The following is a 14,639-nucleotide window of genomic DNA, read 5'->3' as shown; positions in this document are numbered from 1 at the left end:
TAACCCACTTTGGTATCCCTAGGAGCTACTCATGGGTAACAATGGGGTGTTTCGAGTTTCCCCATTGTTCCCTATGGCTGAAACACTTGAAACATTTCAAGTTCCATCGAAACAACTGGTTTGGCTGCTGTTTCGATGAAACTTTCCGGCTATTTGCATTTTGTTTTGAACTTGAAACAAAATGCAAAATCTGTTTAATGCACATCTCTGAAACCCAGTCATAGGGGTGCAGCTCCAGCAAAGATGCCATCCCAGCTCATTATCTTCCCGCTTCGGGCAGTGGGTGCAATCTTGCTGGCTTTGAGTGCCACTCAAAATCATTACACATGCCACTTTTGGCATGCGTGTCATAGATTGCCAATCCCTGGTCTAATCCATAGCCATATACTGATGTTGACAGAGTTGCAAAGATTGCTACTTTTGTAAAGGCTGAAAGAAAATAATAAACGCATATTAGAACATTTAAAGTGCTAGACATATATTATTTCTAGCACATATCTATTAAGTTGCTAACATTTACGTTATATACTCAGCAAGATATAAAGCAGGATGAGCAACTGTTTTCAGCTTATTTATTACTTATGATCAGCATGCATTATTGATTAGTCCCAGTGATAATAAATTATAAGAAACTAGTAGGTGAGGCCCACCATTGACCAGGGAAAGTCATTGTGTGTAGATTACACTTATAGGAAAGTTCAAGAAATCAAATATATGTCATATAATTTTTTATCACTGTGCTTGCAAAGGGCAAATTAAAGAAGAGTTTGAAATTTGTAGGATTTCCAGTTCAAACATTATTCATTTTATTGAACAATGACCATATATAATAAATTTAAATCATAGTAAATTAGAATCTGAGAAAGATCATCAGCTTTTCTTGGGCATGATGCCATTTTGGAATTATTGATCTGATTATTGATGTTAAAAATATGTTTAGAACAATAAAAGTTAAAATATGAAGATTATATTCAGAATTTATTCTTCAAAAATACAAAAAATAAAATAAAATTTTCCTGAGCATATTCTGGTGTAAAACGTAGTGCATTCAGTTAATTTAAGTGGCAGGATTGTTCATGCAAGATTTGGTTTGAGGCGAAAAATGACAAGACCAGACAATAATATGGAAGAAAAATGGTCATAGGTGAAAACACCTGAGGCTTTTCCAGTTGGCAGGCTTAATCATGGGGTTATGTGACTAATCATTAGATGGCGAATGCATGGTATGTGCTTCACCACTTTAAAAAGGTGCCTCTTTGCTCAGTGAGCACGGGATCTTGGAAAAACAAATTTCATTCATTGAAATGAAAGTTTTAGCAGTGCATGCATGGCATTTCAAAGAACGAAACTTGTTTTTAGGGGTCTTCCACAAGATTCCTTGCGCACTGAGCAAAGAGGCACCTTTTTAAAGTGGTGGTTCTCTTTATTTAGCAGGGGGATAGCAACTGGCTCTATCCATTCCCAGCACAGCATCCCTCCAGTCACTGTTTCTGGTGTTTATCTTATGTTTTGTTTTTAGATTGTGAGCCACTTGGGGACAAGGAGCTAGATTGCTTGCTTGCTTGCTTGCTTATTTATTTATTTATTTCTATCTCTATATAGTTGATATAATTGTGATGCAATACGCATTATGGATCTACTACAATAATTATCTCCATATCTTTTTTATTGCATAAATTAAAACATAGAAATAAGGAATTGCAACAAAGAAAAAACGTTCTGACGTATATAAGTCAGCTTCAGTGTTATATATCCCACTGTTTAAAATCCACACTTATATCAAAACATTTCCCCAATCTAATTAAACACCTGAGTAATACATAACAAATGAGGGAGGAGAGAGGAGGAGAAGGCTGATGAGTCACAGCGATGCCTGATTATCGCTGACACAGAGAGAAAAACTTGGAAGAGGGAGAGTATGACATGCAATTGTTATTTGCACCTTTTAATGGCCTATGTACTTTAAGATTTCCCTCATTTCTTCTTTGCCATTAACCTCTGGCCATAGTTTATCCAAATATAATGCTTCCCTTATTTTCCTTTTAAGTGTACAATGTTCAGATTCTATAATGCTTACTTTGAGAGGCATTGTTATTCCACTGTGTTTATTTTTCATATGTATCGACCATGGATTTTCCCCTCATTATGTATTTAGAATCTGCTAGGTATTCTTTGAATCTGGTAACCAGATGTCTTCCTGTTTCCCCTATGTAATTTTCACAACATTCTCCACAAGATTAATGATGTTAAAGATGTATGAATAGATAAAAGAGCGTTCGCAAAAAGTAATGGAACACAATATATAAACATCAGCAGCGATCTTGTGCTGCTATGTAAGATATCCATGAGTTAAATTGTCCAAATGGGCAAACCACAGAAAACATTAAAATAGCACAGCAGAATAACAACACCACCACCAATATACGAAATGCAGCATTTAAACTTCTGTAAACTGAGACCTAAATGATTTGCTATTCCCCAGACTTAGCTGCCAACCTTCACCATTCCCAATGGGGACAAAAACCACCCCTGCCAAAAGCCAATCAGGCAGGAGAGTAAAAATTGCACCACAGACCCAGGAGCAACCAGGTAAGCAACCAGGTAAGGGAACAGATCAAGGGAAGGTAGGAGGGTGCAGCCTCTGCCATCAGTTGCAAAAATAGACTGAAGCAGACCCTCCAACAGCTGTTGTTGCTGCCTCTTGTGATATTCCTAGAGGACATATATGTACAAACAATGCTGGTCCATCATTCATGCCTCAAACCAGCCCACTGTAACAATAACTCCAGCAGGGTGCAAATCTTAAGTCATCAGAAAGTATGACTCCATTTTGCACAAAAAAATTCTTCAAAATATATAATAGATATAGAAGGAAAAGCAATAAAAATCAAAAGTTAACAAGACTACTACACTGAATTCCTTAGAAAAACTAAAACATGTTTTACATGCAAAAGTCTGCCATTACTGCCAAATAACTTAAAATCAAGTAATGTGTTCATATTGCGCAGCTATTTTTATTATCATCAGTACTAATTAGTATGTATATTAGAACTGTAAAGGCAGTAAGGTTAAGCAGCCATGGAGTGGTTAGTTAACTAAATTCTACAATGAAAGGAGGAATGTCAGAGTGGATCTCTAAGACTCACCACCATAAAAATCAGAGTCACTCATATTAGCAGATATAGTTTCATTCAATGAATCCACTGAAATAAATAGAATATTGTGAGGAATGCAACCAGGTAGAGGTAAATCTGGGCTTCAGAAGTCAATCTGTACACAAATGCTGAGCAGCTCAAATAGAAAGGAGCACTGAATAGCATTAATCTACTAAGGAACTGATTGCAACATAAAGGTGAAACATAAATTTTGACTGTCAGATCATAGCTGTTATTTGTCTCCTTGGAGCAAGCAACATTTAGAAGAACTTATTGACAAATACGGATTCAAATAAGGACTTGCCCTGCACACAGGTTACTGAAGTGCTATTGACTTCTGTGCAGTTTTCAGCAATACAGGAGAGCACCATGAATATTTAACAACGTAGTGGCTGACATAATGTGCAACATTGCGGTCCTATAATGCTGTCTCCCTCAGGGCTGCTGTGGACTTAGAACACAACACTGATGCTGTTAAGAACAGGTGATTGCACAGTGCTTTCTTGGTCTTCCCCATTTGTAACAATAGAGAAAACTGAAGAAGTGATGCTAGCACAACTACTTGTTCTTAATAGTGGTGGGACTGTGTTCCAAGCCCACAGCAGTCCTGGGGTGGGAGACAGCGTTACCGAGCCATAACACTCCATATCATGTTGGCAACCATGTATCATACTATGTCTAGCTGTAGTATGCATATATTGGAAATTATTTTCATTAGACTGAATCTTCACATTTTGTGACATAGCACTCTATGGACAGGAACATCTTTCATGAACATAAGACCAGTTGTGCCCCTTAGATTCCTATGAAGGATTCCTTTCCTCTTTCATTCATGAAAGGAGCTTCTGATGAGAGTGTTGCACCACAAAAGGTTAGGATCCAATCCACTGTTTTAGATTTAGGTCCACAAGTTCTTAGAAAATTCTGGCCCAGTTAAGATGTCACATTCCCAGTACAACAAACCATGGCCAACTGGATCAAAGACCAGTAATTAACACAGGTACTTTCCCATCTCCATACCTCCTTTCCAGAGAACCCTTGCTGCATAGAAGACTTAAGAGTTTGTTAGCTACAGCTGGCCATAACAACTGAAACAGAAAACTGTGGTTTGAGCAGTATCTAAAAAACAGAATTGTAATGTTTTCGATTTTGCGGCACCAGGTTCGAGCAAGTGTGGTAAGGAGCTGGTGGTGTAACAAATCAGGAAGTGCTGTATGATCTGAGTGGAGAGGGGTGTATGAACGGAAGGTTTCTTCCTAATCCCATCATTTGCTGGGCCAAGATTGTGACATCTGAACTAGGTCTCAGTCTAACAAGAAAATACCTAGTTGTAAGCTGATGTCAGATATCCTTCTGCTAAATATAAGGTAAATACAAAACAGTTTACAAAAATGCATACCTACCTGGTTCAACTTTTAAAGAAATTGGTTGCTTCTGTTGTATAGTTTGCGTGTGATTAAATCTCGCATAACATATATAATCTTCACGGGTGTCTTCTGGTTTTACATTAGAAAAATAAAGGTCTCCATTTAGGCTCTGGGAAACTCTAATATTTTGAGGAAGCTTTTGAAATGCTGAGGGGAAAAAACACATGTCAGAACAAGTTTGTAGTGCCTCTGAACATAGGGAAGTCAGATTATCACTTTAAATGGAGTTCGGATGTAATAGTCTATTCATTCCTAAAACTAACATGTTAATTTTAATTAGTAGTTTTAACTAATGCACATGATTTATTATTGGTCACAGAGTGGCAGTAATAGATAGTGGCCAACATGACGTGCAGTGTTTTGGCACCAGAACACTCTGTGCCAGAGCTTTATCGTTACAGGTGACAACAGGAGCACTGAAAGGAAATTTGTTACTAGGGATGTGCTATTGCCCTGCGGATCAAAATGCTGAGAGTGACCTGGAGTTGGAGAAGTAAATCAGAGAGGCATCAAAGGGAGACAGAGTTGTAATAACACTGATTTCAATTACGCTCACATAGACTCAGATTGGGCTAATTCACATGTGGATATTGACAGAGAGGCCAAATTTCTAAACATGCTAAATGACCAAACCTTAGAAGAGCCAACCAGAGCCAACTGAACCAACCAGAGAGAAGGTGACCTTGGACTTAATCCTGAGTGGTGCCCAGGACCTGGTGCGAGATGTCAGATTTGTAGAACTATTGGGAACAGTGACCATAGTGGGATCCAGTTCAGCTTATATGCAAGTGGAGAATTGCCATGGAAGTCCAACACAGATGCGTTGGACTTCAGAAGAGGAAACTTCTCAAAAATGAGGGGACTGGTAAAAAGGAAGCTGAGAGTGAAAGTCAGGAAGATCAAATCACTCCAGAAAGCATGGAGCTTATTTAAAAGCACAATAATAGAGGCTCAGTTGGAATATATACCAAGGAGGAGGAAAGGTACCACCAAGTTCAGGAGAACGCCAGCATGGCTAACAAATAGAGTAAGGGAAACTATAAAAAGGAATAAAACTTCCTTCAGAAAATGGAAGTCCTACCCAAATGAAGAAAACAGAAAGGAACTTAAATCCTGGCAAAAGTAATGCAAGGAATAAGGGATGCAAAAAGAGAGTTTGAGGAGCATATAGCTAGAAGTGTCAAGGGGAGAAACAAAAACTTCTTTAAATATATCAGAAGCAGAAAACCTGCCAGGGAGATGGTTGGACCCTTAGATGATGAGGATATGAAAGAGATTATTAAGCAGCATGAGGAGATTGCAGAGAAGCTGATTTAAGAGAGTTCTTTGCATCTGTCTTCATGGAGGAGGACACTGACCTCATACCTGTTCTGGAACTCAACATATCAGGCTTGAAGGCTAAAGAACTGGGCCAATTTGAGATGACAAGAGAGGATATTCTAAACTGTCTTGAAAAACGAAAAATTAACACATTACCAGGACCAGATGGCATCAATTAGATGGCTGTTAGATGACTTAGAAGCCGGTTAGCTTGATTTCTGTGCCGGGTACATTGAACCAGCATTTAAGGGCAAAATTGTCCTTAAACGTATAGAAGAATAGGCCTTGCTGAAGAAGAACTAGCATGGCTTTTGCAAGGTCAAGTATTGCCTCACTAACCTTTTGGAGTTTTTTGAGAGTGTCAACAGGTATGTGGATAAAGTTGATCCGGCTGACATAGTATACTTGGACTTCCAAAATGTTTTTGACAAAGTTCCCCACCAAAAGCTCTTGAGTAAACTTAGCAGTCATGAGATAAGGGACAGGTTGATATGTGGATCGGTAACTGGCTGAAGGACAGGAAACAGAGAGCAGGAATAAATGAACAGTTTTCACAATGGATGGGAGCATGACGTGGGGTCCCCCAGGGATCCGTACTGGGACCAGTGCTCTTTAACTTGTTCTAGAAGTTGATCTAGAAGTTCGGGTAATGATCTAGAAGTTGGGGTAATCAGTAAAGTGGCCAAATTTGCAGATGACACTCAACTATTTAGGGTAGTGAAATCCAAAACAGATTGTGAGGAGCTCCAAAAAAGATCTCTCCCAACTGGGGGAGTGGGCGACAAAAAGGCAAATGCGGTTCAATATAAACAAGTGTAAAGTGATTAATACTGGAGCAAAAAACCCCAACTTCACATATACTTTAATGGGATCTGAGCTGTCAGTGACTGAACAGAAGAGAGATCGGGGCAGACAGCTTGTTGAAAGTGTTGATTCAGTGTGCAGCAACTGTGAAAAAGGCTAATTCCATGCTAGGGATCATTAGAAAGAGGACTGAAAATAAAAATGCTACTATTATAATGCCCTTATACCAATTAATGCTCCAGGCACATTTGGAATAATGCATACAGTTCTGGTCACCATATCTTAAGAAGGACATTGTAGACCTGGAAAAGTTGCAGAAGAGGGCAATCCAAAGTTATCAGGAGACTGCAGCACCTTTCTTATGAGGCAAGGCTACAGCATCTGGGGCTTTTTAGTTTGGAAAAGAGGCAACTATGCAAAGACATAATAGAGGTGTATAAAATTATGCATGGAGTAGAGAGAGTGGACAGAGATAAATTTTTTTCCCTCTCTCACAACACTAGAATCAAGGGCATTCCATAAAAAATGAAGGGCAGGAAATTCATGACCAACAAAATGAAGTACTTTTTCACACAGAGCATAATTGATCTATGGAATTCTCGGCCTTGGGATGTGGTGATGGCCACTAGCTTGGATGGCTTTAAAAGGGGCTTAGACAAATTCATGGAGGACAGGTCTATCAATGGCCACAGTCTGGTGATTACAGGCCGTCTCCAACCTCAGAGACAAGATGCCTCTAAATACAAGTTGCAGAGTAACAGCAAGAGAGTGAGCAAGCCCTCATCTCTTGCCTGTCAGATTCTCAGGCATCTGGTGGGCCACTGTGTGAAACAGGATGCTGAACTAGAGAGGCTTTGGCCTGATCCAGCAGGGGCGTTCTTATGGCTGCTGCAGATACACAGGCAGCCCCAATGCTGTTAAGAACAGGCAGTTGTTCAAGCAGTGCTGCCAGAGTTATTCCCATTGCAGCGAATAGGAATAGGTTTAGCAACACTGCTTGTACAGTGGAGTAATTGTGTTGGGGCTGCTTGCACATCCGTAGCAACCCTGGCACTGAATATTCCTGTGTCAGAATGTTGTGCATCATGTTGGTCATTGATATTATCACAACCTTGTAAATAGGAAGTGCATACAAAATGCTATTTGAATAAATATATTTTTGTTTATATAATCAATTTCTTAAGATAAAAATAACTTTATTACTCCCTCTCCCATTCATATGACATGACTATATGACATAACATATATTCATAGGATATCAATATATGTCCTATTCATAGACATGCAATTTTCAAGTGTCTAAGAAAATAAAAAAAGACTGCAAAAACAATCAGGATAGGAACCTCACTTTATTTATTTAGATATGGACCTTTATTTGGGTCTAGCCAATGGAGGCAAAAAATGAAGCTGAGCACAGGGCCACATTAACCCTATATGCACCTCAGCCTGTCCTACTCCAGCGCTTTTGCTAAGTTCACCTACATGTATCATTAACTAGCCTCATTCTTTCATGGCCAGATAAAAACAGATTGCTTACCTGTAAGAGGTGACCTGTCTGGTTATCCATGTTCACGCACAACTTGGGTTCTGCACCTGCGCAGTAGCCTCGTGTAAGAATTCAATAGCTCCATGAAGTGCTCTTCAGCTTTGCCTAATCGCACGTGTAGCACAATAGTTATTTTAGGCAGGAGAGCACCTTCTCCTTTGCTCCTGATTGGCCACTGCAATGAGCGAGGAATGTGGATCGATGAGGTCCAGAAAGTCAGGTAAATCGTTATTACTGTGGAGATATCCTAACAGCAGGTTAAGCCAGGTGCATGTTGGAGTGAACATGGATCACCAGAAAGATCACCTGTTACAGGTAAGCAACCTGTTTATCTTTGAGGTGATCCATCTTCCCTCACAACTTGGATGATTAGTGAGCTTACCTAGATGGTGGTGGGTGCTAGGATATTGCTACAGAACCTTATAATGAACCACCTGACCAAAGTTGGCCTCCGCCTCTGAGCGGATATTCACAGCATAGTGTTTGATGAAAGTAAGGTCAGAGGACCACGTAGCTGCCTTGCAAATGTCCGTCATGCTGATGGCTGACATGTGGGCTGCTGAAGTGGCCACGGCTCTAGTGGAATGCACTTCTTTAGAGGGAGGCTTGACTCCTTGCTTGTTATAACAGATGGAAATTAGTTCCACAAGCCAACGAGGTAGTCTCTGTCTTGATACAGATTGTCCTTTTTTGTTTCCTTTATAGGAGATGAATAACTTGTTTGCTTTCAGAACGGATTAGTCCTATCCATGTAATACAGAAGGGACCTCCTGATGTCCGAGTGCATTTTCCAAGGGTGTAGAAGGTTCAGAGGGAAAGTTGGTAAGATCATATCTTGGTTCAGATGGAATTCCAAGACTATTTTTGGTCTAAAGGATAGGTCAGTCTCAGTCCTTAGAACTCCTTTGTCTGGATACAATGTAGTGTAAGGGGAGTCAGCTCGAAGAGTTGTTAGTTCACTGGCTCTCCTCACAGATGTAATGGCAATCAAGAATGTTATTTTTGATGATAGCTATTTTAATGAGGAAGAGACTAATGGCTCTAAAGAAGGCTCTGTTAGCATCAATAAAACTAAGGAGAGGCTCTAGGGCTCAATGGGCTTTCTCAATGGTGGAAATAAGCTATTGATCCCTTTAAGGAATCTCTTAAAGAGGGTGGGACAACACAATGTGTCTGTCCCAACCCAGATATTCAGCAGACAGTGTGGCCATGTGAACCTTGATGGGCGTATTAGATAGTCCTGATTGCTTCAGGATCATTAGGTATAATAGAATTGTCTGATAGAGGCAACATATGGGCCAAAATTCTTTGTAGCTGCATAGTGTGCTAACCTTTTCCACTTGCTTCTATAGATTATCCTGGTAGACTCTTTTCTTTCCTTCACAAGGATGTCATCTAATAATTTAGCTTCCAGACACTTTGAGGTTGTGATAGAAGATGTGGCCTGACCCCCATAAGAGCAGATTTGGGTGCTGCAGAAAGTGCTGGTTTTGATCCTGTGACAGACACAGTAGGATGGGAAACCACTATTATCTGGACCACCACCAGGAGAGTAGAATGCACCGACTCCCTTGCTGCAGTATTTTGCTCATGGTTTTGGAGAGCAGAGGAATGGGAGTAATATAGATATTGTTTTCATGGCATCAGAAAGGCGTCTCCCATGGAGCCTTTCTCTATGCCGCCCTGGAGAAGTATAGTTTGTACTTTTTGTTGTTTCCTTTTGCAAACAAGTCTATCAATGGGGTCCCCCAGTCCGACGTCAGATATATTGTGGAGAATATCTGGATTTACTTCCTACTTGTGCTGTTGGGAGAAGTCTGGGTTCCTACTCAAGGTTTCTGCCAAAATGTTGTCCCTCCCTTGATTTGCAGGGTGATGGTTTATGCACCATTCCCACAATTGTAATACTGGATTGCAATGTACGTGGGAGACTGTCCCTCCCTGGAAATTGATATATGCAATTGCTGTTGTGTTGTCAAGGAGAACCTGCATCATTCAATGTTTCAAGAGAGGTGGGAATGATTTTAGGGTGTATAGCACCACTAGCAGCTCTAGAAAATTTATGTGCAGAGACTGCTGCTGCAAAGTCCACTTGCCTTGGGCAGGAAAACTTGCACAGTGTGTTCTCCACCCTTTTAGGGATGTGTCTGTTGTCAGTATGATTGTTGGAATTGTGCTGTTGATTGTAGTTGATTGTGCAGTAGGAAATCTGGAATGAAGCACAGCACCTGGAAAAGCATGCCCAGTGACAGAGAGTTTGGTCTTGTCCACCACTGTAGAGAACGTAACACAAGTGTTGGAAGTGTCGGCCATATGTTCTCATTGACCAAATTCTGTCTGAAGACCAATATAAACCAGCTTTGGAGCCAGTGCATCTTTAGCCTTGCTTGCCTAACAGTGGCTGTGCAAGAGACCATCAACTGCCTAACTGCCTTTGCACAGATTGTGCTCTCTGCTTGGGGTTGAGTGAAAAGGTCAAGATCATTTGGAGAACTGGTTCAATTTTCTGAACCTGGCTCCAGGTTCAATTCCCACCCACCCCAGTTGACATCAATTCCTAGCTGTAATAGGAAGTCCAGACTGTATCAAATATGCTTCATCAGAGAGTCTTTGCATCCGGAGGTGATCGGCCAGTCGTCCATTAGGAGTATATTGACATGCCCTGCGTCCTCAGGTGCACTATTATTGTGCTCGTACGTTTTGTGAATTCACATGGAGCTGTTGATAGTCTAAAAAGGAGGACCATATATTGGTATGATCTCGTACCTAGAGTGAATATCAGATTATTTTTGTGCTTCAGCCTTATTCCCACATGGAAATAGGTATCCTTGAGGTCCAGCATCACAAACCATTCTTCCTTGTTTAGGAGAAGAAGAATAGCTTTTAAGGGAATTATCCAGAACTTTTTCAGATTTCCCGTATTTGTTCAGATGCCGTAAGTCCATGATAGGACGGAGGACCCCATCCTGTTTTGGTACCTGGAAGTATCTTGAGTAAAAGCCCTTCTCTTGGTCTTTCAGAGGGACTGGTTCTATCGCTCCTTTCCCTAGAAAGGAAATAACTTCTTCCTCTAAAGTAAGAGTTGAGTGGGTGTGCTTTATTCTGGAAATAATGGAGTTTGGTGAATTCGATAGCATAGCCTGTTATGATGCTCAACACCTAATCATCTGATGTTATGAGATGCTAGGTGGGGGAGAAGGGTGCCAGACAGATGGGAGAAAGGAATGTCACCTGAAGTACTTCCAGGGTAAAAGAGTCAAAGAGTCTGTTTGGATCAAACAGCCCTGCTGGATCAGGCCCAAGGCCCATCCAGTACAGCATCCTTTTTCACACAGTGGCCCACCAGATGGCTCTGAGAAGCCCAAAGGCAAGAGGTGAGGGCATTCCTTCGCTCTTGCTGTTGCTCCCTTGCAACTGGTATATTGGGTCCTGGGATTTAGACCTTTGAAGCTGACTCTGCCATTGGTTATATGGTTTCTTTACATGGTACTTGAAAGACTTCCTGAAGTCCCTTCTATCAGATTGCTTGTACTGGAATTTATGCCTGTTATAGGGTTTGTATTTCTGAGAGAAATACGATGTTTGAGAGTTGTATGTAAAAGTTCTTGCCGTGTATCACGACTTTTCCATGGTCTCATCAGTTGGTGCTGAAGAGACCAACCCCTTCGAATGATAAGTTTTCAATTTTGTCTTTCATGTTCGGTTGTAGGGACGGTTGATCTAAGCCAGACATGTCTTCTGAGAGATACAGCACCAGCAATGTTATGGGATTCTGTTTCTGTTAAGTGCTTCTCTGTACTCAGGTGCTGCCTGGTAATGTCTACTGGTTTATTTACTCAGGGCAGCTTTAAAATTTTCATGGAACTCCTCTGGGATGTTTTTTAGGTCTTCCTTGGGACTGTCCCAGATGGTGTGGTGGTATTTCATCAAGCCCACCATGTCAAGTCAAGTCAAGTTTTATTTACGGTCCTAGACCAAACAAGCCCACAATGTAACTGGTGATCTTTATAGAAAGACAGGAGGCAGAATAAAATCTATGCCACATGGTATCCAGTTTTCTCCCTTCTCTATCCACTGGTGCTGTGCTTCATTCCAGATTTCCTACTGCACAATCAACTACAATCAACAGCACAATCAACTACCAGGGAATTGGAAGGGGGATGCTTGAATAGGAAGGAGAAAGACTCTTCCTGGATCCTGTAAGGCTTTCTAGCCGCTCTGATGTGGATGTAGAAGCCAATGGCATTTCCCAAGAAGCTTTAGCTGAGTTAACCAGCACTGGTAGCATAGAAAGAGCTGCAGGTTGAGTCGTAAAGGAGCTGGCTATGAAATCACAGACCGGGTATTTGATTTCTTGCATTCTAGGCCCACATTAGTGATTCAGAGCCTTAGCCATGTTGGCTACCTGAATTCTATACAATATGGTTTCTTCAGGAGAGATGGATGGTGGGACAGCCACATTTTCATCGGGGGAAGGATCGGAAAGATTCTCATTTTGAACAGAATTCTCCTCAGAGGAAGAGGTAGAATCATATTCCTCTTCAGAGTGCTCTTTTTGTCGTTCATGTGATTTTGGAGTTGTGTAATTTCCAGCTCTGAGTCTGTCAGGCAAGTAATAGTGAAGGTCTTCTCAATCTCCTTCAGAGGAGGCACAACAGGTACCTTCAGTCTTTTGAAAGGAGAGTGAGAAGTGGGTTTAGGTAAGAGCCCCTGATCTCTAGGTGTAAATTGTCTTTTCAGATCACCCCTTAATTTAAGATTCTATAACCATTGCATTCATAAGGCAGGCCAGGTGATGCCAAAAGTCAAGAATCTCTATATCACCTGTGTCTCCTGGGATGTATCCTGGGTTCCAAGGCCCCTGATGAGCTCCAGTAGTCCAATGGTCTGGATAAAGTAGAGTATTGAGGGGAAGATCTCTCTCTCTCTCTCTCTCTCTCTCAGAGTAGGAGAACACCATGGAGTAGGATGGAGACGAGAAGCTGAAGGAGTCTTAGGGACAGGAATAGTCTCTGAGTACTCATTATAATGAATGGGAAACCTTTGACCATGACAATGAATGGGGAAACCTTTGAAAGTGGAGGCCAATGGAGTAGTTGTTGCAGAACCCATGAGACACTCCAAAAAAATTTCTGGTGATTTCTTGTGGGAGAGGTGATGTCTCTCTTGAGGAGAGAGCCCTCCCTCTTGCCAAGCAAGGTTGCCAGAACCTAAGGGGTATACTCATGAGTCAAATGGGCCGTAAGCCAGAATATGGCTTTAAAAAGCCAAATCTGGCCACTCAGCTGCCAAGTCAGACTCATCTCCATATGCTGAATGAGCTGGAGAGGTGTCGGGTGAAAAGTCAATGATTATCAGTGACATGGGCTTGGCCGGGGTAGTTGATGTCTGGATTGTTTACATTGTCATTATCTGGGCTGATACTGTAGCTGTTGAAGTCAAGTGCAGGATCCACGAAGCTGGTGAAGTAGACCTGGTGGAGGCTTTCAGCACCAAGGTTGATTTCTGCAATGCTCCCAATGTAAAAAGTCACATGGAGTCCAACTTTGAGCATTGAGCAACATCTGAAGCTAGGTTGCTCTCTTTGAACTTTTGACAGCATATGTGGGGATGTCCGCGAAGTCAATGCTGATGTGGGGGCTGATCTCAAAATCGTTGACAATGAAATCTTTTCAGAAGATGTAGAGGTGCAGCAGTGTTTAGAGCCTGAAGGGCTTAATGAGTCAAATATTTCATGTTTTGTCTTCATATGGTGTTGGTCTCCTTTGTTGACCAATGCAGGCTTTTAAAATGTAGAATCTATCTGTCTTTGTCTCGGGGAGACCTCTTTTATCAACCTCGAGCCCAAGGGTTGCCGATTGTCCAACATTAGTCTCACTGATGTTGATGGGCTAGGCATTGGGGGTGGGAGTGTGGTTTCTAAGAGTGTGGCCTGCTCTTAGACGAAGTTCCTTGCTCTTAAGGGTCTGTTTTGAGGGCAGACAGATTCTGCAGGAACTGATGTTACGATTTCCTCCCAGACAAATTAAGCACTTGTTGTGCCTGTCAGGGAAGGTAGAGTGCCTCTACGGGACGTACAGTGTTTGAAAGGTTTTTTTAAAATACTCCATTAGAACTAAGTGGGGGACACAAAGAAGAAAGGAAAACCTTTAGCCAAGCCAGAGTCAGAAGCCAAGAATTTCACCGAAGTGAACAAGTTAGAATCAATATCCTAAAGAGTAGCCAAGAAAAATGTGCTGAAAGTCAAACTAGGAATGTAAAAAGTCAATTTCCCCCCACATGAACCAGGAACAAATAGAGTGAATTCTTCATGATATGACAACAGTCAAGAAGGAACTGAGGAGCAGGCACTCTCATGTAGAAAATCTGGCCGCTTGCTGCCTGAAT

The 14,639-nt window shown here is 41.3% G+C and overlaps 1 protein-coding gene across 20 annotated transcripts in view; it reads right to left on the bottom strand.

The window, feature by feature from the left end:
* NRCAM (neuronal cell adhesion molecule) overlaps nt 1-14,639 on the bottom strand; it is a 214,452-nt gene that overhangs the window by 89,003 nt on the left and 110,810 nt on the right. For 16 of the 20 annotated variants that reach the window (XR_008308695.1, XM_053256564.1, XM_053256562.1 and 13 more), the window contains 2 exons: nt 4,559-4,729; nt 3,147-3,203 (listed from right to left, as the gene is read on the bottom strand). Coding sequence is in view for 19 of the 20 variants with exons in the window: in XM_053256564.1 (XP_053112539.1) it covers nt 3,147-3,203; nt 4,559-4,729 (228 nt within the window). In the remaining variant the exon portion in view is untranslated. The remainder of the gene's footprint in view (nt 1-3,146; nt 3,204-4,558; nt 4,730-14,639) is intronic. The other 4 variants (XM_053256571.1, XM_053256579.1, XM_053256577.1 and 1 more) reach the window with 1 other exon arrangement.

Source organism: Hemicordylus capensis, chromosome 5 (genome assembly GCF_027244095.1).
Source record: "Hemicordylus capensis ecotype Gifberg chromosome 5, rHemCap1.1.pri, whole genome shotgun sequence".
Lineage (NCBI taxonomy): Eukaryota > Metazoa > Chordata > Lepidosauria > Squamata > Cordylidae > Hemicordylus > Hemicordylus capensis.
This window is presented reverse-complemented; position numbering and strand designations above follow the sequence as displayed.